Here is a 27172-nt window from a genome sequence, read left to right as displayed (position 1 = left end):
AGCTTGTAACAAGCTAGTTTGCAATGTTAGTTAGCTAATACAATATTTTGTATGTTTTCAGTTTTACAATGGTCAAAGAGAAGGTCAGAGGCCATCATTCAATAAATCAGCACAAAAAAGGAAAATGAGTCTGATTACTGGAGCATTGTTAGCTCGCTGGTGAAAACCAGGAACCTGAGGGTGAGGACAGCACACCATTAACTTTCAATAGTGCCTTTTCTCATTGATTTTCTAGTTGATTGATTTGATCCTCGTCAGCAGCCGTGTTACAGAGAAGGTAAAAGAAACAAGCTTACATTCAAACACTCACATGCTGGGTGGAGCCAAAGCGATCATGCACCCCCACCCGTGCTCCACCTTTCCTTGTAATAACAGAGCAGGACTGTGTGGCTGAGTGTGTTCAGTGTTTATTATATTTCTGCAGCCTGATAGAAAACATTTCTCATTCTTTTCTCTACATTCTCGGGCAATAAAATAAAAGCAGATAAAACTTCAGGTGTTTTTTCCCCCACAGCAGCCACCTGAAACGCAGCCTTGTGATTGGACGAGCACTGACGCCCCCTCAGGACAGACACAGAGTTTAAAATGAGCAGTTTCTTCTACTTCAGCTCTATTGTTGTTTACTGTACACACAGATTTTTACACAGCTCTGACTCCTGACACACACACACTTGTCTGTCTATTGTTTCATTGCACCTACACAAGGACCCTTGTAGATGCGATGCACCCCCCCCAACTCATAACCTAACCCTGCTTCTAAAGGGTCTCAGAAAATCTGTCCCAAAGTGGAGAACCAACGTTTTTAATCGTCCTTACAACAATAGACATACAAGAACACGCAAACGCACCCAGACACATCTTTCGCCGGAGGCAGCTTCTTCTTCTGCAGAACAAAAGACGTCACACACGGGAGCTGCGTAGGATTGGACGGTCATGTCATAGGGGGAGGCGAAGCCGGCACACACTCCAAAACACGCACACCCACACATGCACAAACACTGACAATACACAGTGTATGGTTATTATCACAACACTGACTTTAACGTGAATATTAAGCTTGTGGCTCAGGTGAGCGGGCCGAGAGCGCCACCTGTCGTCAGTCATGTGCCTGCACTGGGCGGGAGCTAAAGTTCAGCCATGTTTTAAGGAATCGTTGGTAATGAAGTCTGAGGTACCAAGTCGTCAGTTCTTTAACGAATGAAGGTTTAACGTGTGTTGGATCTTTAACTTCGACAGTCTGTCTCTCATATTTATGTTTACTCTGAGTATTTCTAAAGGTAATCCCACTCCTGGTCCAGCTGTTTACTGCCGAGGTCTGATGATGAACCCATTTATACACCAAAAGTCTCATTTTGAAGTTCACGCCACCCTCACATCACATCAGACCTCGAGCTCAGTGAGCAGCCGATTATTTCAAAAAATGAAAGAGTGGGACAGATGCAGAGCTCCAAGGACTCGTTCACAGATCAGGCAAATGGTTTGTGACAAGAGAAGCCATGACATCAGCAAGCTTACAGCCAATCACATTCCCCGCACACCGAATGGCTTAAAACTATAGAAAATCATTTAAATACAGAATAATAAAAAAATCCAAAGGCTACAAACATGGCTGCATGTGGCTTGATATCTATACTAGTATATTAGGAGTATGTGGAGCTTCTTGTTAGTTTCATTATAAAGTGTTCCAGTTTTGTGTTTTCACCAGTTGCACCAACTGTATCTGAAATGCAGTCCTGTGAGCTTTACTCCATCATACTTTTGTATATTTATGATTCTTTGTATAACTAGTGTTTGAAACAGCAAACTTGAGTTATTATAAAACATTAGAAACAAATACAACTGGGAAATTTGATTGACTTCCACTACTTCCTGTGCCACTAAGCTCTTAGTATCCACCATTTCACCAGCGGACCACGCACTCCACACCTCCAGTTTCACCCACCAGTGTATATTTCCCACTTCTTCTGTTTTAAGTTGTTTTGTTGGCAAATGGGTGAAAACTGGTGACGTGGAGCTGCATGTGAACCAGACCGCTGTGGTAGATGTTCAGAGGTTCACCGTTTACTTGATAAAGATGAGCTACCAAAACACTGCAAATAAATCATCTATTTTTGTGAGATAGACCATAGACAGGATTGTGTTTGCATTTTATTTTGAAATTTTAATTCCAAACTCAGTTTTAGGATCAGGTTTTGGTTTTAAGCTGTTTCCTCTCTACTCACTGTTTGATTCACTGACACTGGTCTTTACCTGGAAGTGAGGCTGTGTCTCCTGGTAACAGTGTGTTACTTAGTGGTTGCAGAGCGCTAACGTAGTGAGTCGGTTAAACTGTGCAAACTGGAAGGTGAGCTATGCTCTGTGTTACCTAAAGATAACGCTGGCTTTAAGGCAATCCTCGACAGACTCATTAAAGGGTTGTAATAGATTACAAAATGATGGAAAACCTTTTAAAATATGTCACGTCTGTCTTAATTTAGAGTGAAACAGTGGTTACAGCGTGGATTCAACTTCGACATTTCTGACAGATTATATACACGAGAAACGGACCGAGGAGATAAATCCGAGAAAAAGTGTTTTAAATGCTTAAAACCTCATAAATAATCCACGAAACCCTCGTTCCTCTCCTTAATCCTAATCTACACCCCTAAAACTGAAACCCTCCCAGCCAATCAGGCGACAGCTTCCTCAATAACTGAGTGGCCAATCACACACACACACAGCCATGACTGATTATGTAACAGTTCAACTTTGTATGAGGTCATCACAGTGATGTCGTAGGGGGTGGAATTATAGAGCTCTTTCACACAACGGACAAAACGCGCACACACACACACACACACACACACACACGCACACACAAACCAAAGCCCATTAATAACACTATGAATCAATAACGTGATAAAAGCAGGAATCATTGCCACCGCCCACGTGGCTTCTTCTTCCTCGTCAGTCCTTCGTGTCTGTGTGACGTCCACCGAGTCCGTTTAGTTTCCAGACAGGAAGTAAGTCTGATCGTCACCAAGTTACAGATTAACTGAAGCTGAAGATTACACCTGCTCCCCCCACCCCATGAAAGAACCTGAACTCTAATTAAGACACTAACGAGCCCGTCAACCCGTCAGCTGACAGACTCCCCCCCCCGTTCCTGCACCACCCCGAGCTGGTCCTTTCAGGTCTGACTACCAGACTTCGCAGCGCTTCCCCGTATTCATGGGTGTCCCTTCGGGGCAGTTAAAGTGGCGGCTGAAGTCCGGAGAGTTGGCGAGCGTGCCGATGACTCTGTATCGGGGAGGACTGTGGGGGTCGGTCACGAGGCCCTCGTGAGCGCTCTCTGGTGTCCGAACTGAGCACCACACCTAAAAGAACAGAACAGAAATCTGAGAAGGGACAAATCTCGATGCAGCATTTTCTTTCATTTTTTTAATCAAATGTCTCACAATCATCTACTTCCTTTGAGCAACAGGAAGTAGATGACTATTATAAGAGGTTCGAGGACAGATCCCTGGGGGACACCAGTGGTAACAGGAAACGGATGGCGTTTGACATTTTCTGAGTTGAATGAACTAATCCCATTTAGGTTTGGCGGTCTAGATCTGTAACTGAAAAAAGCAAATAGCTGAGCTTCGTTGTTTGTCTGCAGCGTCTCACCTGGGCAAATCCAACGAAGAAAAGCTGGTCATTGGTCAGGTTGACAGCAGGAAGTCTTTTCTCATCTCCGTTTCCCTGGATCCATGACCGATAGGCCTTAGGAGGAAAACATCAACACGCGGGTTAGTGGGAGGTGTTGACCTGTTGCTGCAGCGGTTTGTGCTCCTACTCACGTGATACGCGGCCTTTAGCCCCCCATTGTCGGCGATGTTTTCTCCGAGTGTCTGTTTTCCGTTGATGTGTTCTCCGTTGACGGTGTAGCGGCCGTACTGATCCACCATACACTCGGTCCGCTGGCGAAACGCCTCCACGGACGAGTTCTGCCACCATGGCCTCAAGTTTCCTTCTTTATCATACTCACGACCTGATGGACACAAGGACCACATTGCAGCTGTGTTGGTACTTTCCTGAGGTAATCAGGATTACCATCTGTGGTTCTCCAATTGTTTAATGTTTCATGCTCCTGTTTTTGTGGCAGTTTGGAGCCTGAGCCTGTTTTAAGCTCCCGTTAAACATGATTTAGTTCCAGCTCATTAGGTTTGTTTAGTTCATTTTGAGGTAAATTATGGAATTACTGAGGGTCCGCCCCCACGCCTGCCTGTTTTTAAGACCACGTGGACAAATCTGAATTTACATCACAACACGTCAGCTGCATGTGCGCCCCGGGCAGCCGACTTCAATCAGACTTCAAAGCCGCACAACAGGAACGACAGTCGGCCGCCAGGACTGCAGCCGTCCGTTAATAATCACCCCAATTCAGAATAAACACAGGCCACGCCCACACTGAGTGCAGTGAATCAAATATGACCTGGAGTGAAACTCACCCTGATCATCAAAGGCATGCGTGAGCTCGTGGCCCATCACCACCCCAATGCCACCAAAGTTCAGTGCCCTGAAAACACAAACACACAGCAGTCAAAACGTTACCCACACACCGAGTCCAGAAACAGCTGCGATTGGTCTGGAAGCTCTTTATAAAAAACACGTTTTATAAAGTTTATAATTAGTATTTTTATATATTTACAGTACACACACACACATGGTGCGGATGACTGGATCAGCACTTAATCAGAACTTTATGCCCAAACTCAGTGATGATTTAAGCCACACCCACAAACTGAAAGTCTAAAGTCCTGCCAGCGCCCCCTACAGTCAGCAGAGCTCATTACAACAACAATAAGAGCAAACAGCATCCTGAAGAGTGTGAAAGCTGAAGAAAAGAACATGTAAAGACAGACAGGCAGACGCATGGACAGGTAGATACTGAGGTAAACAGACTTGGGGTGGTCGTGGGCGTAGAAGGGAGCTTGCAGGATCCCAGCAGGGAAGACGATGCCGTTCTTAGTGGGCATGTAGTAGGCATTAACTGTAGGAGGAGTCATACTCCATCTGGAGGAGGACAGGAAACAAGGAAAGGATTGGGAGGAGGAGGAGAGGAAGAGAGAAAGGAAGGGGAGGGAGAGGAGTTAATCTGCGGTCCAGCCATACCGTATAAATGTTCAGGGATCGTATTTGCAAAGTGTCAGCAAAGACGAGTTACTGACCAGCTGTGATGTGAACCAGAGCTGCTCTTCCAGCACAAACACCAGCTAATCTGTTGGTAGATCTATAAAAACCACTATGACTCTGCACATATGCTCAAAACAGTGTGGGCCTTATGATCAGTCCATCTGATGACAGGATTAGCTCTGCGCTCAACTACAAAGATAACTTCTCCCCTTTGCAAAAATCAGCGCCAACAGGAGCAATGTCAGCTTCATGTACATCGATCCTGTTTGGTCCTGGGATATCTCGTCATCAACGACGAATTGTACCAAACACAGATGATACAAATATACTGAATAAGCTGGTATTTTACACAGCCCGCCTACAGCCGCGGTTTAACACATTGACGGAAGCATCAGCGTAGTTCAGTACCAGTCAGAGTCAGCTCGGTGTCACCTGGAGGACTGTCCCTGACCGGGAAACCTCATGTTTATCTTCAGCGCTCCTGTAACACCATTCATACGAGACTCCGACGGGAGAAATGCATTTGTTTCAGTTTAAAACCTCACATTACAAATAAGTCAGGTTTAAACCACAGGTGTGCTCTCTCTGAGACCTGACCTCTGACCTTTACCGGGGCCGGCCAATTCATTTTCCCAAACCTGCACATGAGAAACTAAACTGTGACTTAAGTCTCATAATCAGCTCCACAGACTGAGTGCACAGTTACCTCTGAGCTCATAAATAAAATAGTGAAAATCCTCCATCAGCCCCTGTTTTTAATGCGAGCTCTTGTCCTGTCATTTTGTTAACTAAAAGTCTTTGATGTGTAGGTTTAAATTGGTAAAATAATATAAAAAATAAATAATATAAATAATGTAAACTGATGGTTACACTGCGTTACACTGTGAGTACGACCCCTGAGGACGTGTGCGCCTGTATATTTGTGTAGCTGCGCCTCCTGATGTCGGCGTGTATTAGTGACCTCTGTGTGCACTGATGCACGTGTGCATTACTGGTCTTTGTTGGGAGTCTTCCTCAGCTGGTCGGCCATCACTCGAGAGGAGAAGTTGTAGAAGTTCAACATGTTCTGGAAGAAGCTGTCATCTGACACTTCATACTGAAATACAGAACCAAGCTGTTAGATTACATTAAGTTGACCAGCAGGGGGCAGCACAGCACCACCCAAACGTGAATCTAGAGCAGGGGTGCTCACACTTTTTCCGCATGTGAGCTACTTATAAAATGACCAAGTCAAAATGATCTACCCGCTACAAAAATCCAAAACATATACTTATTTATAAATATATTGAGGATTCTTTATATCTACAATGTATATACATGCATAACCGCAATATCCAATATTTCACAACACAATTAACTATGTAAATTTTTTGTCATTACCTGAGTTTACTCTGATGACTTGCACTGAATTGAATCAGCCAGGGATGCATAGTCCGGACAGTAGCTGCTGACGGCCAGGTTTAAGAGAAAAAACCGAGAGCTAAAAATTGGAGTTAACTCGCTGACTAGCTTGTCAGTTTTACTACACTTCGCGCCGCTGTTTGCGCATGCGCAGCGACCTAAGCGTCAGAAAAAATCTGATGTCATCTGACTGGCTTCCCTGTATCAATCAAGTGACGGGATGGATGATAGGCTGGCATCTATTTTTTTAATGCCATGCGATCTACCAATACTACCTTTGCGATCGACTGGTCGATCGCGATCGACGTATTGAGCACCCCTGATCTAGAGTCTGACATTCAGAGTCTGCAGGAAACATTTAATTGCAAATGTCCTAAATCGGATTTAGGACGGCTTTCACAGTGTTCCCTCAGTGTGTGCTGTGCAGACGACTGATTACCACCAGTCGTCTTTCTTGGAGCACTTCTTGGTGCTGCCACTTCAAAGCCCTGTGACGTCTCGTGTTTCCTGGTCTGGCTGTTGATTGGCTCTCTGGGAGCCAGGGCGGGATAGCCACCATCACTTACTTCGGTTGGTTTGCAGAGGACCGAGCGATGTTTAGCAGTGTTCACTCACCCCGTCATAAACATCGTCCAACTCCTTGGAGTCCAGGATGAATTCTGGGAAGCCGATCATGTCATAGATTGCATCTGCCTAACGAGGAGCACACAAACAAATCAGTCTTTAACCCTTTTCCTAGTTATCAGCCTTTTTCTGCCTCTTTTCCTGGTGCTGTTGATATTATTTACAGTGAAACTGTTATATTATGGGATACCGGGCACTTTAAGCTCAACTAAGGTAGCCTAACCCGTCTGTAAACCTAACCACCACCAACATTTTCTGTCTCCTACATTTCAAAACCCCAAGGGTACAAACTTTAAGTTGCGTATGCACTGTGTTTGTGTGTCTGTGTGGACCTTGTCCTTTGCAGCCTGTCTCGTCTGGTCGTCCATCCAGCTGAGTTGGTCTAGCGCTTCTTTGAACGCTGACCGGATGGCGTTGATCATCTTTTCAGCCTGTAAGAGATGAGCGAGTGAGCTCAAACTAACCAGACCTCAATCTGACCTCATGACGAAGTTTCCGAAGGCAGGGCCGGCTCAGTGACTCACAATCTCTTTGCTTTGTTTGTCAAAAGTTGCCTTGACGAACAGCGCTCCCAGCGCAAAGCCCAGGGTGTCGTCAGTGTTCCCAATGCAGGTCTGCCAGCGCGGCGTACAGGACTACGATAAAACACATGCAGTTACAAACTCCTAGGCCCAGTTAGACCAGAGCAGGTGAGTCTACAACCAGTTAGAAGCAGTTAACCTGCTACAGATTGGTATTAGCATAAAGAAGCAGCTGCTTGTTGAAACCAGTCCTGAATGATTGAACCAGTTGGCTCTAACTAAGGTATCACTTCCTTCCTTGGCATAACACATGAAACTAAGCGTGAGCTAACCAATTCAATCCAACTTTATTTATAGAGTACTTTAAAAACAACATGGCTGACCAAGTACTTTCCAGTAAAAAACAGTGAGTAAAAAAACTGTAAAAAAACAAACAAAACTGTATCCCACAGGATGAGTGAATGGTTTCAGACATGACCTTAGTAATGATCAGACCAGCTCTGAGTTTATTGTGTTCGTGTGTGTCTAAGTTGTTATTAAAACAACATGAATTTTAAACACGATGCACAGTATTTTATCAGAATGTCAGAATGTTTAAACAACACACTGATCGCTGTTTCCGGGTTGTTTTAAGCATTCCTTGAAATAAACAATATTCTAGCTAACTGAGGTCACTCTACTTGAAGGGCACCGACTGGTTGGAACCCAAACACCATATTACAACTTACAACTCCAGTTATTCTGACACCAGCTGAATGCACCATCAGTTTAAGGAGTTGAAAAAGAAAGCGTTAGTCCCAGTCAGAAACACAATAACCCAAACACACATTGGTCCATTAGCAGGATTACCAGTTGCAGCAGTAGTAACACTAATGAGTGTATCAGCAGCAGTGGCAGTAGTATTTCAAGCTTCTGTACCTTCTTGGTCCCATAAAGACTCTCCAGCAGTTTGTCCTGAGCATTCTCGAAGCGTTGGTCCAGACTGGCGACACTCTTCTGAACCAGTGTCCACATCATGTAGTTGTTCAGCAGACTGGAGACACACACACTTCTCATTACACACCAACCAGGCAGATTTAATAAGCAGGGCAAGAGCAGAGCAAGCAGGGCAGGGCTGGGCAAGCAGGGCATGAGAAGCAGGGGTAGGGCAAACAGGGAAGGGCAAGCAGGGGTAGGGCAGGGAAGCAGGGGAAGAGCAAGCAGGGCAGGGCAAGCAGAGGTAGGATAAGCAGGGCAGGGAAGCAGAGGTAGGATAAGCAGGGCAGGGCAAGCAGAGGTAGGATAAGAAGGGCAGGGCAAGCAGAGGTAGGATAAGCAGGGCAGGGCAAGCAGGGCAGAGCAAGCAGGGCAGAGCAAGCAGGGAAGGATGGATGCCAGGGACTACGTCACTGTGGGACATGTTGGTGAATAAGAAGTTTGTACAGGTTTAATTTAGAACTTTCAGAACTCAGCAGTCAGTGTTGTTCTGCTTATAGTGTTTGGGCTGACAGGAGTGTTACCAGATGCACGTAAACACAGACATAAGTGTTTGATTATTTTTTGATGTTCATTCTTTAAAAATGAACTCGAGAAGTTATTCCTTTAGAAATCGTACTCATCCTAGTTTCTGTTTCACAGTTACTAAGCTCCGCATCTTTAGCTGGAGTGTGATTTGGCTTTTTTATCTGTGCATATTTCTTAAGTTAACCCTCTCACTTCTCAGGCTGCAGCAGTGGGTCAGTCCCCACAGACACCTGTGCTCAAATGTCCGGCTTCACAGCGGTGGGTATACTTCACACAACTTAACTACTGTTTTGTTGTTCACCTATTTAAGCTTTAGACGGTGAAGGTTTTTAATGCATTTACCTGACAAAAATTTGGCTGGTTAATGATTAATTGTGTCTGTGATGTGAGTCTCACTCTGAGTGAGAGTCACGGAGCTGCTCAAACCTGCACTTCATTCATGAGAGCAGCACAGTCTGACAATTCATGTCAATAAGACCTGTGTGTTACCGCTGTGGGGGTGGGGCAGTGGATAGCGGCTGACCTGCGGTCTGTCTTGTTGATGAGCTCCGACACCTGCTGCAGGTACTCTTTGGCATACAGGACGACAGGTTCGGTGTCGTTTAGCTCCAGAGGAGACAGAGAGGACGACAAGTAGTCCAACCAGTCGATGGCTGGAGCCAGCAGCTGGAAAGGCAGAGACACACATCACATCACAATAAAACTGACCCCAGCAATGAACCAATCAACGGGGAAAATGAGACAAAGGAGCATCTGAAGAAGGACAAGGAGGTGAAGCCAGTCAGGAGGATAACAGTGTTGGGAAAAGAACAAAGGAGGGAAGTAAAACAGAGAATCCCAGAGGAGACGCTAACGTCCAGAAAGAATAAAAAAACATAACCACGAAGAGCGAGCAGAGACATCAGAGTGTGTTTAAAGAGTCTGACAGACCAGCAGGCACATCTGCATTCACACGTATGTACACGTGTGTGATTGCTTGCACACGGTGTAGATACACTGTCAGTTTGCTCTGCATATAAAGGCCTTACACTCGAGCCCTCTGTGTTTGCCGGGGTTAGAGACCAGGTATAACCCAAGCTACCACCCCAAACACCCCAAACAATACCATTTCGATTTACAACTTACTACTTAGTCGCAAAAATAAAATCTAAAAAATTAGCGAATATTTTAAATTTGCGGTATGAAAAACAGGCGAATTTTGCACAAATAATTTGGAGTCACGTTCCACAAATACTGACTCGCGAACAGGCAAAGTGGCTCTGACTTCATGCGCATCTCAAACTTAGCAGCTCCTGTTTGTCTGTGAGAAAGAGCAGTGGGGCTTTTAACAGGGCTGCCTGCCTGTCAGCAGTAATCCTCAGTGTGGGAGCAGACTGCACCACCCGGGGGGGAGATGCAGAGATGGAAAGCTAATCCCTGCTGTCTGCTTTGCTTCAGCTTCAAACAGTCAGAAAGTCAAAAACTGAAGTGTGGAGACTCTGCGGGGAGGAAACACACCACAGTGAATGAGTGGAGGCTTTTTTAAGACAATGGCACAGAAAGCAGCAGCTCACAGCTTTGACACGTTTTGCTCTCCGATCAGCAAAGCCCATGTAAAGTTTCCACAGCCCTAAACAACATGACTTCACCATAGGGTTGTGTACAGCGGAGCAGCGGTCCTCACAGCAACAGGGTCCAGGGTCTGAATCCACCAGCCGGCTGAGGTCATTGGGTTTGTCCGTCCTGTGTGAGGCTACGTGACATTCCCACACTGGCCGTAGGCGTGGACACCAACAGGTTTCTGCGTCTGCGTTACTGTGCAACGGGCTGAGGACGGGGCCAGGTGTACCCCGCCTTTCACCCTGCTACAGCAGAGCAGTGGGCCTCTAGACCCCCACAATACTGCAATGCATGGGCGGAACATGGATGCATCTCTGACATAAACAGATCACAAATCAGCAGTTTCACCTTCTTTCCTGTGTTACCTACACGCAGCAGCCAGGCCTGTGCACACTCACTGAGTACACAGAGTCTGTGAAACACGGAGGAGGCTCAGTCGTGGTTTGGGCTGCGTGTCAGTCGGTGGTGTTGGAGATCTTTGTTAAAAACAATGACTTATGAACTGAGAAAAGTGCCATCACGAATACAGGAAAGCTTCTGATTGGCTGCAGCTTCATTTCTGTGGGTCAGGGATGGGCCTGCCCAGAGCCGGACCTCAGCATCACTGAAGCAGTGTGGGCTCATCCTGACAGGGAACAGAAGGCAGAAACATCCAAAGAAGAAACCTGGAGAACTGAAGATGGTCACAGAGAGCTGCTCACACCAAACGTTCAGTTTCAGCTCATTAGAAATGCACAAACTCTGTTTTTGTCTCATGTGCTATATTTCATGTTTCAATAAATCACTCTGCCTATTTACATTGACTCAAGACTTTTGCACAGTACTGTACAGCCTGCAGAGTTTGTTCCTTTGTTCTGCAGGAAATATATCAGCTTCTCGGGAGTCTCATTTTCACAGAACTATTAAAAAATGTGCAAAAAATATAAATTTAGATGCTTCAATAAGCAAAATCAAAGCATCTGAAACAATAAATAAAAGAATTAAAATGAATGTGAGGAGGAAGAGTCCAGACTGCTGAGGTCTCCTCCATCTTCACATCAACCATGTTTATATAATAACCTGTTATCTAACCTCCCTCCCTCTCTCAGAGGTGCAGTCACATAGCAACGACTCATGGCAACGGTAGCCATGGGGACCCCTGAAGCATCTGCAGCCCTGGAGGACAGAGAGCTGCAGCAGACAGGCTGCGCCGCCACGACATCAGAGCCACAACGCCGACGATGAAACACATCTGCTGAATTACTGTGGCCACCGCGAAGATGGCAGGAGGACGCGTCAGAGGAACGCGAGGAGAAAACACAAACGCACGGTCTGAGCGCTGCAGAACAAACGCTGTAATCTGACCTGAGATCAGAGAAATGAACCCAAACCCAGTTAGCAGCAGGAAAGAGGACGCACACAAGCGTCACGCTGATAAAGACCGATGAACATTGGCCGTCCGTTTGTCTCCATCACCCCTGACAGCCACCACCCGTGACCTCTGACCTTTTGTCCAACTGCTTTCATGTTGATTCTGTCAGGCTGCGTCTGCTCGACGTGTCTCTGAAGCTCTTTGACTTTCGGTGACTTTTTGAATATTTCCAGCAAACATTTTTCTGACAGTGAATTCTGCACATGTGACGCCGTTTCACAACATGACAGCGAATCAAACACAATACAAAGTGAAGCCTCCGTTCACATCTGCGACTCTACGTAGACTCAGACCTCGTGACTCAAACGACGACAGCTCTCGGCTCAAAACAGAAACGGTGACGAGCCAGATGGACACAGGTGAAGATTCACTTCCTGTCCAGCCTCAGAGGAAACAACCTAGAATGTGGGAGGAGAGGCTCTGAACCCTCACGTCTTTCAGATGTTTGCCAAACATCACTAGGTTCCTTCAGTAACAGTGGCCTGTGATGTAACCAGACACAGAAACCAATCAGGACGCCAGCCTCACCTGCAGCTCCGCGATGGTGACCTTGTGGTAGATCTTCTCTTCGTCTCGCCGCTGGTCCTGTGGGACGGTGATGTTGGCAAGCCCTGTCTCAAAGTCCATAATCTGCTGCATCTGAGCCTGAGTGGAGCTCCTCTCGCCCCCCAGCAGCATCCCCAGCTCCACCATGTAGTCCAGGTACGCCACCAACACCTGGAAGAAGTCAGGTTTATTCTATTTAAGCTTCAATAAAGTCAGCATGTCACTGGAAGAGGTACACCGCTCCAGGCATTCTTACCTTCTCATTGGCTGTCTTGTTAAGGTAATAGTCCCTGGATGGCAGAAAGAGCCCTGATTGGTCCACCTGCAGAAGAGATCGACACGGTGACTCTGTGACAGCACAGAAGTCATTTGAAAGCTTCTCTTTCTGCTGTCGCAGACAAATACAAAAAGCAAACACGTCTGCAGAAGCTTGAAGCATAAGTATTCTAGTATGAAATAGTATTAAATAGTTTAAGTTAAAGAGGAAACTGAGACAGATGTTCATTCAGTGGCTCATCGGCTGAATGTGTCACCAGGTGTTTCTGCTTCACCTGAATGACGTTGCTGTTGGAGTTTTTGGGATCGGCGCTGACTCCGACGCTGAAGAACGGCTGACCTCGGTACGGACCGGAGACCACCTTCAGAACATCCATGAAGTTGTCTTTGTCCCAGGGGCCCGTCATGTTCCAGCCTCCAATCTGCACACAGTTCACATTTACTGGAATAACAAAGCAGAAACGTGGAAATCCACGGATGCTAAACAGAACACTGTCATCCAAAATCCCATTTCCTGTAAGTATAGTGATGGCAAACCTAAAGTTCCACGTGCTGTAGATGATAAAGTGATGACAGCAAAGGAAACCCAACTATCAGGTGCTCCCTCTTTGAGCTGGACTCGGTGACAGTGGAAAAACAAATGAAAGCGTATAAATAAAACGTAACACTGACGTTATCACTTCCGTGTGTTTACAGACTGAATCCTAACCCTGTACGCTGATGATACTTTATTATTGATTTTGCTACATATAAAGTTTCCATCCAGGATTCATTTTACTCCAATTAGGAAACATCCCACAGGAAGGAAGCACAGGATTACTTCAAAATAAAAGCTTAAAAGAAATGATTTTTAAAAAAAACTGGAATAAAACCAACTAAAGATTTTAAACAAATATTACAAAGTTTAACACAAAGATGCTGCTACAGTCCTGTGATAAAGGGTCCAGGTGAAACTACTGTAATACCTGCAGTTCTATTATTTTATAATAATAAATTTTATTGTAACTGATCAAACAGGAAGTTTGAAGTCGTAGCAGAGCGAGAACACGCTGATTGGTCCAACAATCATGTTTATAGTGTTCATGAAGTTTCGATGGAATAACACGTTTGCTTTTACTTTGTGTTGAATCGTGCAGATTTCTGTGCTTTGTTTTGATTTGGGAAGCTTCTGAGCTACAACGATGAATGTGCAATAAATGGAACAACAACGTTCCCGAGTGTGGACTTCGCTCCACGTCCTTTACTTTGGGATCATTTGATTAAGCAGCTTGACTGTGGTCACAACACAAAATTAAACCGTTGTGGTAATTTGTTATGATAACATACAAAATATCCTCAGTATTGTATGAATGAAAAAGGATTTTCACCACCAACCACAAAGATCCTGAGGGTCATTTTACAGTAAAGAGATGAAAACAATAATGTTTCCTCGTTAGTCTCTCGTTTCTCCTGCGTTTCATTCTGCAGGACAAAAACCCTCCAAACTCACTTCTGTCTCCAACCTTAAACACTTGGAGCAAATTTGCCTGAGTGATGCGGTTGCCATGGTGACCGGCTGTACCTTGGTGATGAGGTCTATGAGAGGCTGAGCTCCGAGCTCTTCGATCCTCTGGGTGTTGAGGCAGGACAGGTAGTAGGACTGAGTCTTCCTCTCTGCTTCGCTGCTGCCATTAAACGTCCCGTTCTCTAAAGAACGAAAACAAACTTTGTAAACTAAAAAGTCCGCGTTTAGAAAGCTGGCCGTGTGCTCGTCTTTAACAGTAAAGTTTCACAGTGTTAACAGGGTGAAGCCAGCAGCGAGACCATTAGCTAGTTAATGATCTCTGCACGCATCTCTCCGCCCGCCGGCGTACCCAGCAGGTGTTTGAGCAGCGCCTGGTTCTGCTCCCAGATGCTGTTGAAGGTGGACCAGCGCGAGCGTCCGTCAGGCAGTGGGTTCTTCCTCATCCAGCCTCCGCAGGCAAACTGGTAGAAGTCCTGGCAGGGGTCGGCGCTGCGGTCCATCGCCTCCACGATCTGACTGGCCACAGTGACACAGGCCTCCGACAGGCACAGGCCACGCCCACTGTCTGCAGAGCATCATGGGTGAGAAAAAAAGTCAAGGTCAAAGAAAAGAGTTGTAATTATGAGAGGACGGGAGGACGTCATGAAGGTTATTATGGAGGCAGAAAAGATAAAGATACAGAAAGGAAGGAGAATGGAAAAGCAAAGAGATGGAGACAAAGAAACAAAAGAAAGGAGGAGGCATGGGGACGATCCATAACGCGGGTGAGGAGGAAAGAGAGGAAAGGCGGAGACAGGAAAAAAGGAAAGGCTGAGGTGGACAGAAGGGCATCGGGAAGGAAAGGAGGACGTAGAGATGGAAAGGCAAAGGTGTGAAGGTTAAGGAGGAGCAGCAACAGAAGCCAACACCAAGGAAGCAAGAACCGAAAGAGACGGTCACCGAAAGAGGGAAGGAAAGGAGGCAAGAACTATAGGAAAAAGGAGGTAGAGGAGTGAAGGAGGGATCCATCACCTGAGCTGAAGCCGAGTCCCAGGACCACCAGGCAGGCCAGTAGAGCCAGGAGGGCGGCCAGCAGCAGGACTGAGAGCAGGACCTCCAGCTGAGTCCTCCTCCCCAGGATGTCCACACCACCCTTCCTGAAGCCCACCTGAGACACAAAGACGGTGTCATCCATCCATGATCCAGGTAATGGTCATATTTAAGCTCAAATCCACATTTAGGAAAACTGTCTTCAAATCTCGATGAGCTGTGGTGAAGTTAGAGCGCTGACCACAAGGTGTGCATGTCACAGTGTCGGGATAATGTCCCACAATGCAATGCACGCATCAGGAAAAAGTCTGTTTACCATTTACTGGGATTATACATGGATGTATGTGGACACAGGGATGAGCGACGCCACCTGTAGGATCGTACTGGAGCTGCTATGAAGTTCACTTCAGCACCTTCAACTTCAGAAGCTTCAAGTACTGAAAGTGTTTTCTTTGTGCTGCTGTGGAAGCGCAGCACAGTAATCAGAGAGCTGCAGCGTGTCCTAGCGGCTGCTCGAGCACACGGAGCAGGTCAGCCTGACCTCAGGCTGGTTCACATCGTGTAATTACTCACCTGGATGATTGAGAATGCATCAAGACACAAACCAAGGCTGCAGATCAAATGTCCACAAACGCAGAGTCTGTTTCCCGTTTCATGCCCCAAATAGTTTGATGCACTCTGTGATTTATTTGCTATTTTTTAATTATTGTGTAACCTCTTGGTTACATACAATACAGCTTTATTTCTATAGCACATTTAAAACCAAAGGTACAGACAAAATAAGAAGTAAAACATTCGTTTAGAAGATAAAATTACAGGGTATTCATAAATATAAGGTAAATGCAGTGGGACATTAGTAGAAGATAAGTAACATGAGGGTGAAACATGGGGGAAGTGCACTAACGAACTGAAAACGCTCAGTCAAACAGGTGAGTTTCTAACTGAGATTTAAATGAGTAGACGGAGTCAGAGGCGCGAACAGCAGGAAGATTGTTCCGGAGGCTCGAGGCTGCCGGGCAAAAGCACCTCTGGTCTTTACCAGGATCCAGGCTGAACCGAGAGTAACTGTCCTGATGACCTTAGGGCTCTGCCAGGGGTATATGGAGGGAGTTCAGTGAGGTAGCACGGCGCAGTATTGTTTATGATTTTAAAGGTAAGCCACAGAATTTCAAACTCAATTCGGTATTTGACAGGGAGGCAGTGCAGGTGAGCAAGGACTGGGCTGACAGAGGCAAACCTTGTGGTTCCAGTCAGAAGGCGTCCGGCAGTGTTGTGGACAAGCTGCGATCTATAAGAAGGGCGGAGACCAAAGTAACGGGATTACAGTCGTCTAATCTAGAGGTCACAGAAGTTTCTCGAGGTCCTTCTCTGGTATGTAGTGCTTGGCCTTGGAGATTTGATGCAGTTGGTAGAAACTAGATTTAACTACAGAGGATAGTTGCTGTCAAACTTAAAGGAGCTGTCAAAGAGAACACCTAAGTTGCTAACAGTGCCAGAAAGAAAGGCGGCAAGAGTGTCAGCAAACTGGCCCGTGAAGCATGGCTGTGGAGCAGCACGATTTCTTCTCATTCAATATCAGAGAGCTATCAGAGCCAGTAGCGCTGAAACAGTGTAATGACGACGAAATGTCAGCCGAAAATAGATTCACATCCACAGTAATTAAGGTCCTGATAGTGACGGACGATGAGGCCGCACCGTCTCCACCTTCTAACACATCCTCATTTTAAACTGATTTATAAGTGCTCAGCGTGTGCAGAAGTCTTGAATCGTTTGCTTGCCAGTAGTCAGACTCTCCTGTAGGTTCTTCTCTGGCTCGCTGAAAAAGTACTCGTCAGATGTTTTTCACTCATTCGCAGTCCCGTCCTCGTGCCTGACCATTTTCACAGCAACATGAACTCTGACCTGTGTGACCTCAGCAGATGAGCCTGGGCTGTGTCTGGTTAGCAGAGGACCAGCTTCATGGTGATGGAAATGCTGCCCAGCACATGATGGTGGACCTCAGCACCACTGAAGCCGTGTGGGATCATCCTGACAGAGCACAGAACAAACGCAGAAACATGCAAAGAACAGCTTTGAATGTCCTTCAGGAAGCCTGGAGAACCGTTCCTGGAGAACCGTTCCTGGAGAACGTCACAGAGCTGCCTGAGAGCTGCTTCACACTGATACTCAGCTTTCGTCTGAGACGCTGGGTTTTCATGTTTGCAGCAGTTCTCCTGAACAGTTCTGTGATTTCAGACATCCTGCTTGTTTAGTGCGTGGTTGCGCTGTGACGTAACTGGAAGCCTGCGCGGTGCAGCACAGGCCTGATGGATTAAGAGGTTGCAGACGTGGGGCCAGAAGTTTGTGTCTGAACGCTCTGTCCTCCCCTCGCTGCCAAAATGTTCCCCAGCAGCCTTGGTGGCGGAGCTCCAGACCTCCTGCTGCTCCTCTCTTTGTTGGTGGTGGACTCACACTGCGGGGCCCCTGTTGGGTTTTCAGTCTGACCCCGCAAAGGCCTGCATGCAGGGGGTTGATGCCACTGGGTCTGGGACTTCACCTGGGACCAGTCAAAAGGCTTAAAGTGGTTTCCACTGTCGCTCAGAGCTGCTCTCTGTAAGGCTGAGAGGTCGCGACCTCGCCGTGACGCGCCTGACGCTGCATCTGAGCTTTACAAATAAAATGAATTTCCTGTAGATGTGACGTGTTTGCCGCGTTCACTGACCTCCACTCTGTCAGGAGACGAGGCCGCCTCAGCCGGCACGTCGGACACCTCCTCCTCCTCCAGGGTTGCTCGCTTATAGCTGGACATCTGTGGAGAGAGAGGCAGGCAGTCAGAGACGTGCACCCTGACGCATACATAAGAAAAACAGCCGAGAAAATTGAATCTGCGGGGCGGAAACACAGAGCAGAGCTTCTGGAAACGCTGCCAAATGATCATCAACCTTTATTAAAACAGAGCCTCTCAGCCTGGCTCAGCTGCAGCATCGACGTAGGAAGCACTGCTGGGTCTGACAGGGTGGGGTTACAGCTGACCTGCAGTCACGCTGCACACAGACGTGAACCGAGGATAACTGTGACGAACACGTTTGTCGCTGGAGCCTGTCTTTGGGTTTCAAGGATGGCTTTCATTACAAATGTAAGAGGAACCTGTTGAACCAACAGGTGCACACACAGAAAACAGGTGGGACTCAGTGAATCACACGCGTGTCCACGCTACACCCACAGGTAAACTCAGTTTCTACACTAAGATCACTAAAAGGCTGATTTATTTGACTTAATCTGAACAAAAACAGCTGATGTCCTGATGCACGCTCAATCATCCAGGTAAGGAAATCCCAAAAGTCAAAGGAGCTTTTAAAGAAAAGCGTCTGGACTTCTTTAAGTTGCTTGAAGACGTTTCGCCTCTCATCCGAGAAGCTTCTTCAGTCCTGAACTGAAGAAGCTTCGATCTCCTTTGACTACGATGACCTGGATGACCGAGAACCTTCACAGACATGAATCCCAAAAGGCTGATTCTGCTCATCTGTTCGCCCTGAAACCAGCAGCGCTGAGTGAAAGGAGGGAAAGACCATCTCTGAATCGAGGAGGGGGCCTAAGGGTACATCTGTCACCAAATGCTGTGATTGCAGCCTTTCCCCAACTCTCTGTGAATGGGACTCATGGTTATTGATCAGTGGGCTTTGATTCAATTCAATTTTATTTATATAGCGCCAAATCACAACAAAAGTCGCCTCAAGGCGCTTCATAGATACAGAGAAAAACCCAACAATCATATGACCCCCTATGAGCAAGCACTTTGGCAACAGTGGGAAGGAAAAACTCCCTTTTAACAGGAAGAAACCTCCGGCAGAACCAGGCTCAGGGAGGGGCGGGGCCATCTGCTGTGATTGGTTGGGGTGAGAGAAGGAAGACAGGATAAAAGACATGCTGTGGAAGAGAGACAGAGGTTAATAACAGATATGATTCAATGCAGAGAGGTCTGTTAACACATAGTGAGTGAGAAAGGTGACTGGAAAGGAAAAACTCAATGCATCATGGGAATCCCCCGGCAGCCTACGTCTATTGCAGCATAACTAAGGGAGGATTCAGGGTCACCTGGTCCAGCCCTAACTATATGCTTTAGCAAAAAGGAAAGTTTGAAGCCTAATCTTAAAGTAGAGATAGTGTCTGTCTCCTGAATCCAAACTGGAAGCTGGCGAAATCTGGTGGCGTTTACATGAGCCTGTCAGGAGTCGGGCTGCACAAATAAATATCAGCTCATGTTGAAGTGTCTCAAAGGTGTTGGTGTGGAGGCCAAAACAGGCCGCAGGCGTAGCAGCACTGACAACAGCTGATGATTTTGAAATGGAGATGGAACAATTTCAGAATAATGGTCCTCAATGAAAACAAAGACTCATCAGAGAACCCGGAGGAATCGCAGGGACATGGCCGATAACTGCCACCTTCATTAAAACATCCACGCTCAGCAGCTCGACGTGTTGTCCACACGTGCAGGCTACTGCTCCATCACGGAGAAGGAGCCAGGTGGAGGAGCGTGAACCCAGAAACAGGACGAAGCAGAGCCAGCACCGCCGGGCAGCTGCTGTCCTCGGCTCTCAGACCATCACAGACTGGCGTTGGCGATGAGCGTGGACTGTCCCTGCGAAGGACTCTGTGTTTGTGCAGCGACAGATGAATAAATATGAGAAACGTGCAGCTCGTGCAGTAAACTGAGAGCAGAGCGGGGCTCAGCATGAGGAGACAGTTAACTGTGATCAAATAAATCTGCACTTCCTCTGTTTACCCTCGGCCCCCTTCTCCCTCCTCCCCCACGCCGACTGCACCTCCACCCCCTCGCTCATTGTGTGGCAGAAGCACAAACAGCACGGCGCTCCACCCTGCAGGGAGACGCGAGCGCTGATCCCGGACCAGGGCAGAGACATAAACTCAAACAGCTGCGCTCCGTTTTCACCACAACACCAGCTCACATACTGCTTATGGGCGCCATGGAAACCACCGTGTGCGGTGCTAACTGTTAGCGTGTTAGCAGTGAAGCTGTGCTGAAGGCGTGAGGATGATGATGATGATGGTCTGAACCACAGTTTACAGCTGATCTGAACTCTGACCAAAACTATGCAGACGCCCCCCTCGCCCCTCCTCCACCCTCACCCCCCTGCACTTTGTAAGAAATCCCACAAAGTGGAGCTTCGTGTTGTTTGTGCTGAGTAAATGTTTCCCTTCAGGCCTGCGGGGGCGCGGCCGCCCCTGGGGGGGCTGAAGTTTGAAGGTTTCACTGCACTCTTTCCTTTTTGAGTAGTTTGACTTCATTGAGCGCTTTGGTTTTCGTCACCCTCCAGTGAAATATGATGTTTTTACAGGGTGTCTTTACTGTTGTGAATCACAGGAATGTTTCAGGGCAATGAAGCATATGTTGAGCAGGTTGGTGGGGGCCCCGAGGGCCGACACACCTCAGAGCCGCCGTCCTGTTTCAGCATCAACCGACTGGAGCGCTCGTAGAGGGCGACTCCTTCATAGTCTGACTGTACTGACGTCTACGCCAAACGAGGCTCTGCACCAGCTGATCTCCGAGCTCAGTGAACTCTTTGCTGATGACTTTATAGACTCAGCCGCTGGTTTCATGTCTTAATAAATAAAACACGAAGTTCATTTTGAAACGATGTCCCGTTTGAGTCAAGGAGCAGAAAGCAGGGGAAGATTAACGAGCGGGGCTTCGCTGTGACTGCAGTGCGAGCTTGCAGCGTTCCTCAGTGTCTCGGACGGATCCACCGCCCGCTCGCCAAAAGCTCCGACAGCAGAACCGCTCAGTGCGAGGCCTAAAGAGCAGACCTGACAAGGGGGCGTGTCTGCAGCTGCAACCGGGTCGCACCTGAATGTGCAGGCCTGCAGTCGCACACGTCTCGTGGTTTCACACAGACGCTTTTACGTGGCCTACGCTTACATCAAAGGCAACTTTTGTAAGTATCCTGAAGGAACAGCCCCCCCAGCCCCCCCTGATACGACCTTTGACCTTTGACGGTTCAATCAGAAACAACACAAAGAGGGACTTTCCTAAAAGCTAGATGTTGGCGAGTGTGATGGCTTCAGACAAGCGTGGGCCCGCACATGAGCCCGAGTGAGTGTAACCATGGAAACGTGCGTCACACCGACACTTATCCGAGTCGACCTCAAACAGCCGACCCCACGCGAGCGGCGAGCTCCAGCAGCTTCTGAGGATGGATTTCTCCCACCGCGGGTCACAAAGGAGGCGCGGCAGCGGGTCTGTCTCAGTGTCAGCGTAGGGTGGGAGCGTCTTCCGGTCTGTCCTCGGAGGCTCCGCGGTCTCACGGTCCTGCTGTCCTACAGGAAACCAAAGGTTTCCAACTGTTTCCTTCCTCGGGACCCACTCGGGGGCTGTCTCTCTCTCTCTCCCTGTCTCACTCTCTGTCAGTGTCTCTCATCCGGCTCTGTTCTCTTTAATTGATGACGCACACAGAGGGGGAGAGAGGGGGGAGTGGGTTGCTAGGAGACAGGAGACAGGAGTGTGTGTTATATCTCTCTGTAGAGGTTGATGTCATTGTGTGTGTGTGTGTGTGTGTGTGTGTGTGTGTGTGTGTGTGTGTGTGTGTGTGTGTGTGTGTGTGTGTGTGTGTGTGTAATTAAATAATGCCAGTGAATCATCTCCATTCAGCTCGGATGGAGTTCACTGCAGCTTATATAACGCCTGTCTGTCTGTTCTGGATGTGAAGTCTGCTCTTTTGTCCCCTCACAGCCTCCGTACTCAAACACATGACCTGAGGTACAAACACCTGAACACGAGCTTCATCTCGGTGCTGCTGACAGGCCTGAAAAACTCCACATCCAAGAGCGACAGTAGCCAGTACATCGCTGCTCATCACTCAGAACCAAGCAGACGCCCGAGGACACCAGCGAGCCCAAAAGTATTTGGACACTCTTGAAAGGATCTGGATTCATGTGAATCGTCTGAACTGCTGTAAAAAGTCTGTGAAAAGCATCTGATCTCTGGTGCAGACACGTTGCCCTCTCTGCTCACGCTCTGCACCGTCCTCCATCACAGACTCTGGGCTTCTCAAGTGTAGCTGGATTTCACCTCATGCAGGAGACGTCTTCACTTTGAAATGTCAGACTTAAAGGAAGTCAGGTGTTTCTTTTTTTAAGTACGTCAGACTTCAGACCATGACTGGGATGACTGGGAACCTACAGAGATGATCCAGCACTCGCTTTGATTTCACAGAAGTTTGCAGAGAAAAGCGTCTGGACTTCTTTAAGTTGCTTGAAGACGTTTCACCTCTCATCCGAGAAGAAGTCCAGGCGCTTTTCTTTGCAAGCTCCTTTGACCACGATGACCTGGATGACTGAGAACCTTCACAGACAGAAGTCAAAGTTCTTCTCATTAATGTAGAAGACAGAGCATCCAGACTCGCCGGCTCAGAGGTTGTGTTTGGACTTCATGATCTGAACATTTCTCAAAATCCCACAGCTTTGCCTGGAATAATTCAGGGAAGCTAGCATCACTCCGGCGCTCCAAAGCGTCTCCTTCCAGGTGAAGCTGCGACTCTTTGAGTCTTTCATACTGTTTTGTTTTCCATGAACTCGGAATCGGTGCACAAAGAACCAGCTGGACTGGTTTTCCACCCGATGATACGCATCATGCTCGATGCAAACAGAATAACCATAATGCATCAGTCCTCCCCGAGGGGGGGAACAGAGGAGCCAGATTATCCCTCCTCCTCTACCAGCTTAAGACACTAGTAGAAAGTCCTTTTACTTTTGGAAAATAGAATTTGTATATCCTGTACAAGGTGTTAGTACACGTGGAAAATGTAGTTATGCTATAAAGACTAGACAGAGTCTTGGAAAAACGAGACCCGCCCTGTAAAAAGCATCAGTGGTCTCAGGAGTCCGCACTGATCGTGCAGACTCGTGTGTTTAGTATTTGCTGTCGTGTTCCACAGAAAAAAACACGGTGATGCTGGGTAACAGGCATCTCCGAAAACGTTAGAGCACTTGTGCAAATATGTGATGTCCTGATGAATCGAGCAGATATTTGAAGTTTACACAGAAACATTCTCACATGAAAACATCTTAAAAGTTTATTTTGTGACCCAGAAAGAGTAATATAGTGGAACCCTGACTTCCAGAGGGTCTTTCGTAAGTCAAAATTCAAAGTCGAAGCACCTTTTTCCATCGCCTTTTGAGTGAGGCGATGCTGGCTGAAGACGAAGTTCTTGGTGGGGGAGGAGGTGGCGGAGGCTGAAGAAAGCATACGTATGCTTTCTTCAGCCTCCGCCACTGCCTCGTTAGAGTTTTGGACGAAATGCATTCTGGGATATTGCATTTCATCATTTCGAGCTGATTGGAGACCAAAACAGCCAATCAGATTTTTTTTGCATCCAAGTCTGCAATAAGGATGTTTAGCTTCAGCTGCTGATGCGTCTCAGTTTCCCTCGATTCCTGGGGCGGGGCCATCTCTGTCAGCATTAGTGACGTTGTCACGATCCTGGGTCTTTTGACTCAGCGTTTTGAGTTTTAATTAATTCTGATGTTTATGGTTTATGTTTACGTCCATTAGCTTATCTAAGTTCATTTGCTTGGTAGTTTCCCCTTGTGTTTCCAACCCCCTCATTATGTTTCCTGTTTTATTTTGAAGAGGTCCTGTGTTCCTGTGTTTAGTTTTACTCTCCCGTTGTGACGTTGTTGTGTTCGTGCGTGTCAGCTGTTTGCATTTCCCTCGATATCCTCCTGTGTGGATTTGGTCCGTGTGTTTTCAGTCATTCCTCGTCAGGTCGTCTGTCTGTTCACGTCCCCAGGTATCCACGCCAGGTTTAAGGTTTTTTCATGTTTTAGTTTTAGTTCCCCCAGTTTCGGTTATTGTTTAGTTTCACCCATGCCCTTTGTTTGTATTTATTTTGCCAGCCTTAATAAACTGCTCGTTTTCTGTTCATCCACGTGGCGTTTCACATTGTTTCGGTTTGCATTTGAGTCCTGTTTTCACAACAAATACAGTCTACCTCTGCCAGACTGTGACACACGTGTATTTAATCTTTATTCTGAACCTGACCAATGAATTTTTTAGTGTTTCAATAAAGACAAACTTAATTACGGTCCTTTTGCTAAAGCCCTCCCCGACAGCTTGACGCTTTTTACCCATCTAAGTGTTGCAGCACATTCATCCGTCATCTTGATGACGCAGTGCAACGGTCAACTTGGCAAAATTAAGCAGCTGTTGCTTTCCAAACCTCACAGGAGAGCATGGCTGATGCTACACTGCCTACATTCTGCTGTTACAGCGCCGATGCTTCTCATCAATCCTGGGAAAAGCGCGAGTGTAGGAATGGTTGGAGTCTTTGTTGGTTCTAAGTAGGGCTGCCACGATTAGTCGACTAGTCACGATTACGTCGACCATCAAAATCGTCGACGACTGATTTAATAGTCGACGCGTCGTTTGAAGCTTTGTAAGATCCCAAAAGACGCAGGAATAAGTAGCAGGATTTAAGAGTGTAATAACGGACTGAAACAGAAGATGGCAGCACTGCATGTACAAGGATGCCAGCTGCCGTTAAACCCCGAAGAAGAAGAAGCTGTGTCCCAGAATTCATAGCGCAGCCCAACTCAGTTTCCAACAATGGCGGCAGCTAGTTAGTTTTAATATTACTCTTATTATTCTTTCTGCGTCACAAAATAAACGTTTAACATATTTTCAGGCGAGAATGTAGCTGTGTAAACCTCAAATATCTGCTCAGTTTATCAAGACACCACATATTTTCAAAAGCGCTCCGACGTTTTCGGAGACGTCTGTTACCCACTAGCTCGATAGTTAGCCGGGGGCGAGGCTCACTAGAGCCGTGAGAACACGGACTCCCGGCAAATCGCGTCTTTCGCTACTCAGGTTAAACATGATATATGAGTCACTTAGATAACTTAAATGTTATTGTTTGGCTTTTTTCAGTCTTTTATTTGTTCCTGAGTAAATCTGTTTGGCTGAGATTAAAGTTATAGTTTTTACACAGCTGAATAAACGTCAAGCAGACAGCTGATTATCAGAAGTGTGAGATGCTCCAGAATATACTCCGGTGTCCTGTTATATTTTAGATAGCAAGGAGTTTATTAAACTTCACCGAAACAATCTGCAAACTTCATTAAACTTTAATAAACTATCATCTTGTCTTTATTTTTAGTTAGCACCTTAAAGACTTAAAGCTGTAAGCTAATGATAGTTATATAAGAGCAGATGCTGCTGGTGCAATAAGCTGTAGTTTTACGTCCAATGGATGATGATCTGATTAGTGACTAATCGCAAAATTAATCGGTGACTAGTCGACTATCAGAATAATCGTTTGTGGCAGCCCTAGTTCTAAGACAACCTTCATCAGTGTTTGTCAGTGTCGACCAGCACATCAATGCAACATCTCAGTGTCAGCAGATCGAAGCTCAGCTCACAAAGCTGTTAGAGGCCATCAAAGAGCCTGTGAAGGTCACACTCTGGGACTTTGATCCAATCTGTTCAGACACTGGCAGAAGTTTCAAAAAAAAGAAAAAAACCTGGCTGGTGTCAGAAGCGACGTTTGAATTCCCGGCCTGGTGGGGACGCCCATTCGCCGCCACTTTCACTCCTCGTCTTCGGAGTAAAAGCAGAGCTATCAGCTTAACGCTGACTCAGGCCTTTGTTTGTGCCGTGAATCGTGTTCGCAGTGTAACCACAGAAACCGGCAACGGTCGCTGAATTACTGATGGGTGAAGAAAACATGATTACGGTGAGTCTGTGCAGAGCCTTTCACGGGCTCTGTAATTGGATTTTGCGTTCCTTTAAGTGGCGCTCAGGAAGAGCTCGGCGAAAAAAAACTGTTCCTGAAGGGGAGCGGGCGCCAACACCCCCTCCCATGGAAATAACACCGGCTGCTTTAAAGCGGGACTTTCAGCAGGTCTGCCGAGTCAGAAGAAAACAGCATTTTAAAAACTGCAGCTTCGCTCAGACGGGATTAAAACCGCAGGGGACGTCAGCACTCCCTGTAGTCCCGGATCAGCTCGCTGCTCGGGACGCTGAGCAGGAAAATCACGGAAACCTTCACGCTGCAATCTTCTTCTTAGTTTGGGTCACAGCGTCTACGATGAAGGGCAAGAAAACAAATAGAGAACAGAACAAATCAGGCCTGAAGACCGCTGCACCAACATCCCAGGAAAAGGAGTGAAAACATTCCCCTTACATCAGGTAGCAGCCGCTCATCGTGACCTCCAGTTCTGCTGCAAGCTTTCCTTCAGGGAACAACTACGAAGACCTGAGCAAGTGTCGTTTTGCCTGATTTCCCAACAGATGGATGAACTTGTCTGTATTTATGTTTCCCTTTGGTTTTAAAGGTGACGCCCTCCGAGGAACAAGTCTCGCCATCGTCGACCATCCCGGTAAAGTTTCCAGACAGTAATCTGAATTCCCGAGCGAAATAAACGAGAAATACCTCATCTTTGATTTAAGGGTCACCGAACAGTCGCTGACTGAGATTTTGTTCTGAATTAGCCTTATAATCCCACTTACACACACATCACAAAGCACAGCCCAGACACGTGCATGTCAGCTCACCTGGGCTGCAGGTGTGTCTGTGAGTGTGCATGGCTGCCTCACTGACGGCC

The 27172-nt window shown here is 47.0% G+C and overlaps 1 protein-coding gene across 3 annotated transcripts in view; it reads right to left on the bottom strand.

Annotated features, from left to right (window-relative positions):
- Window positions 1-114: 114 nt before the first annotated feature.
- ece2b (endothelin converting enzyme 2b) overlaps window positions 115-27172 on the bottom strand; it is a 33805-nt gene continuing 6747 nt past the window's right edge. The window contains exons 2-20 of one of the 3 annotated variants that reach the window (XM_085380629.1): window positions 27123-27172; window positions 18273-18359; window positions 15554-15689; window positions 14892-15107; window positions 14600-14724; window positions 13314-13460; window positions 13019-13084; window positions 12745-12933; window positions 9730-9872; window positions 8622-8736; window positions 7707-7817; window positions 7515-7613; window positions 7174-7251; window positions 6150-6253; window positions 4927-5037; window positions 4473-4540; window positions 3822-4012; window positions 3649-3744; window positions 115-3356 (exon numbers count right to left, since the gene is read on the bottom strand). The exon at window positions 27123-27172 is cut by the window's right edge and continues 140 nt beyond it. In XM_085380629.1, the coding sequence (XP_085236755.1) occupies window positions 3180-3356; window positions 3649-3744; window positions 3822-4012; window positions 4473-4540; window positions 4927-5037; window positions 6150-6253; window positions 7174-7251; window positions 7515-7613; window positions 7707-7817; window positions 8622-8736; window positions 9730-9872; window positions 12745-12933; window positions 13019-13084; window positions 13314-13460; window positions 14600-14724; window positions 14892-15107; window positions 15554-15689; window positions 18273-18359 (2259 nt within the window). In that variant the 5' untranslated portion in view covers window positions 27123-27172 and the 3' untranslated portion in view covers window positions 115-3179. Of the gene's footprint in view, window positions 3357-3648; window positions 3745-3821; window positions 4013-4472; window positions 4541-4926; window positions 5038-6149; window positions 6254-7173; window positions 7252-7514; window positions 7614-7706; window positions 7818-8621; window positions 8737-9729; window positions 9873-12744; window positions 12934-13018; window positions 13085-13313; window positions 13461-14599; window positions 14725-14891; window positions 15108-15553; window positions 15690-18272; window positions 18360-18492; window positions 18698-27122 lie in introns of all 3 variants that reach the window. The other 2 variants (XM_085380630.1, XM_085380628.1) reach the window with 2 other exon arrangements.

The sequence above is a fragment of the Rhamphochromis longiceps genome, linkage group LG14 (assembly GCF_057381845.1).
Source record: "Rhamphochromis longiceps isolate RC_006_pf linkage group LG14, R_longiceps_female_GT1.1, whole genome shotgun sequence".
NCBI lineage: Eukaryota > Metazoa > Chordata > Actinopteri > Cichliformes > Cichlidae > Rhamphochromis > Rhamphochromis longiceps.
The sequence above is the reverse complement of the archived record's forward strand: the minus strand, read 5'-3'. Positions and strand labels throughout refer to the sequence as shown.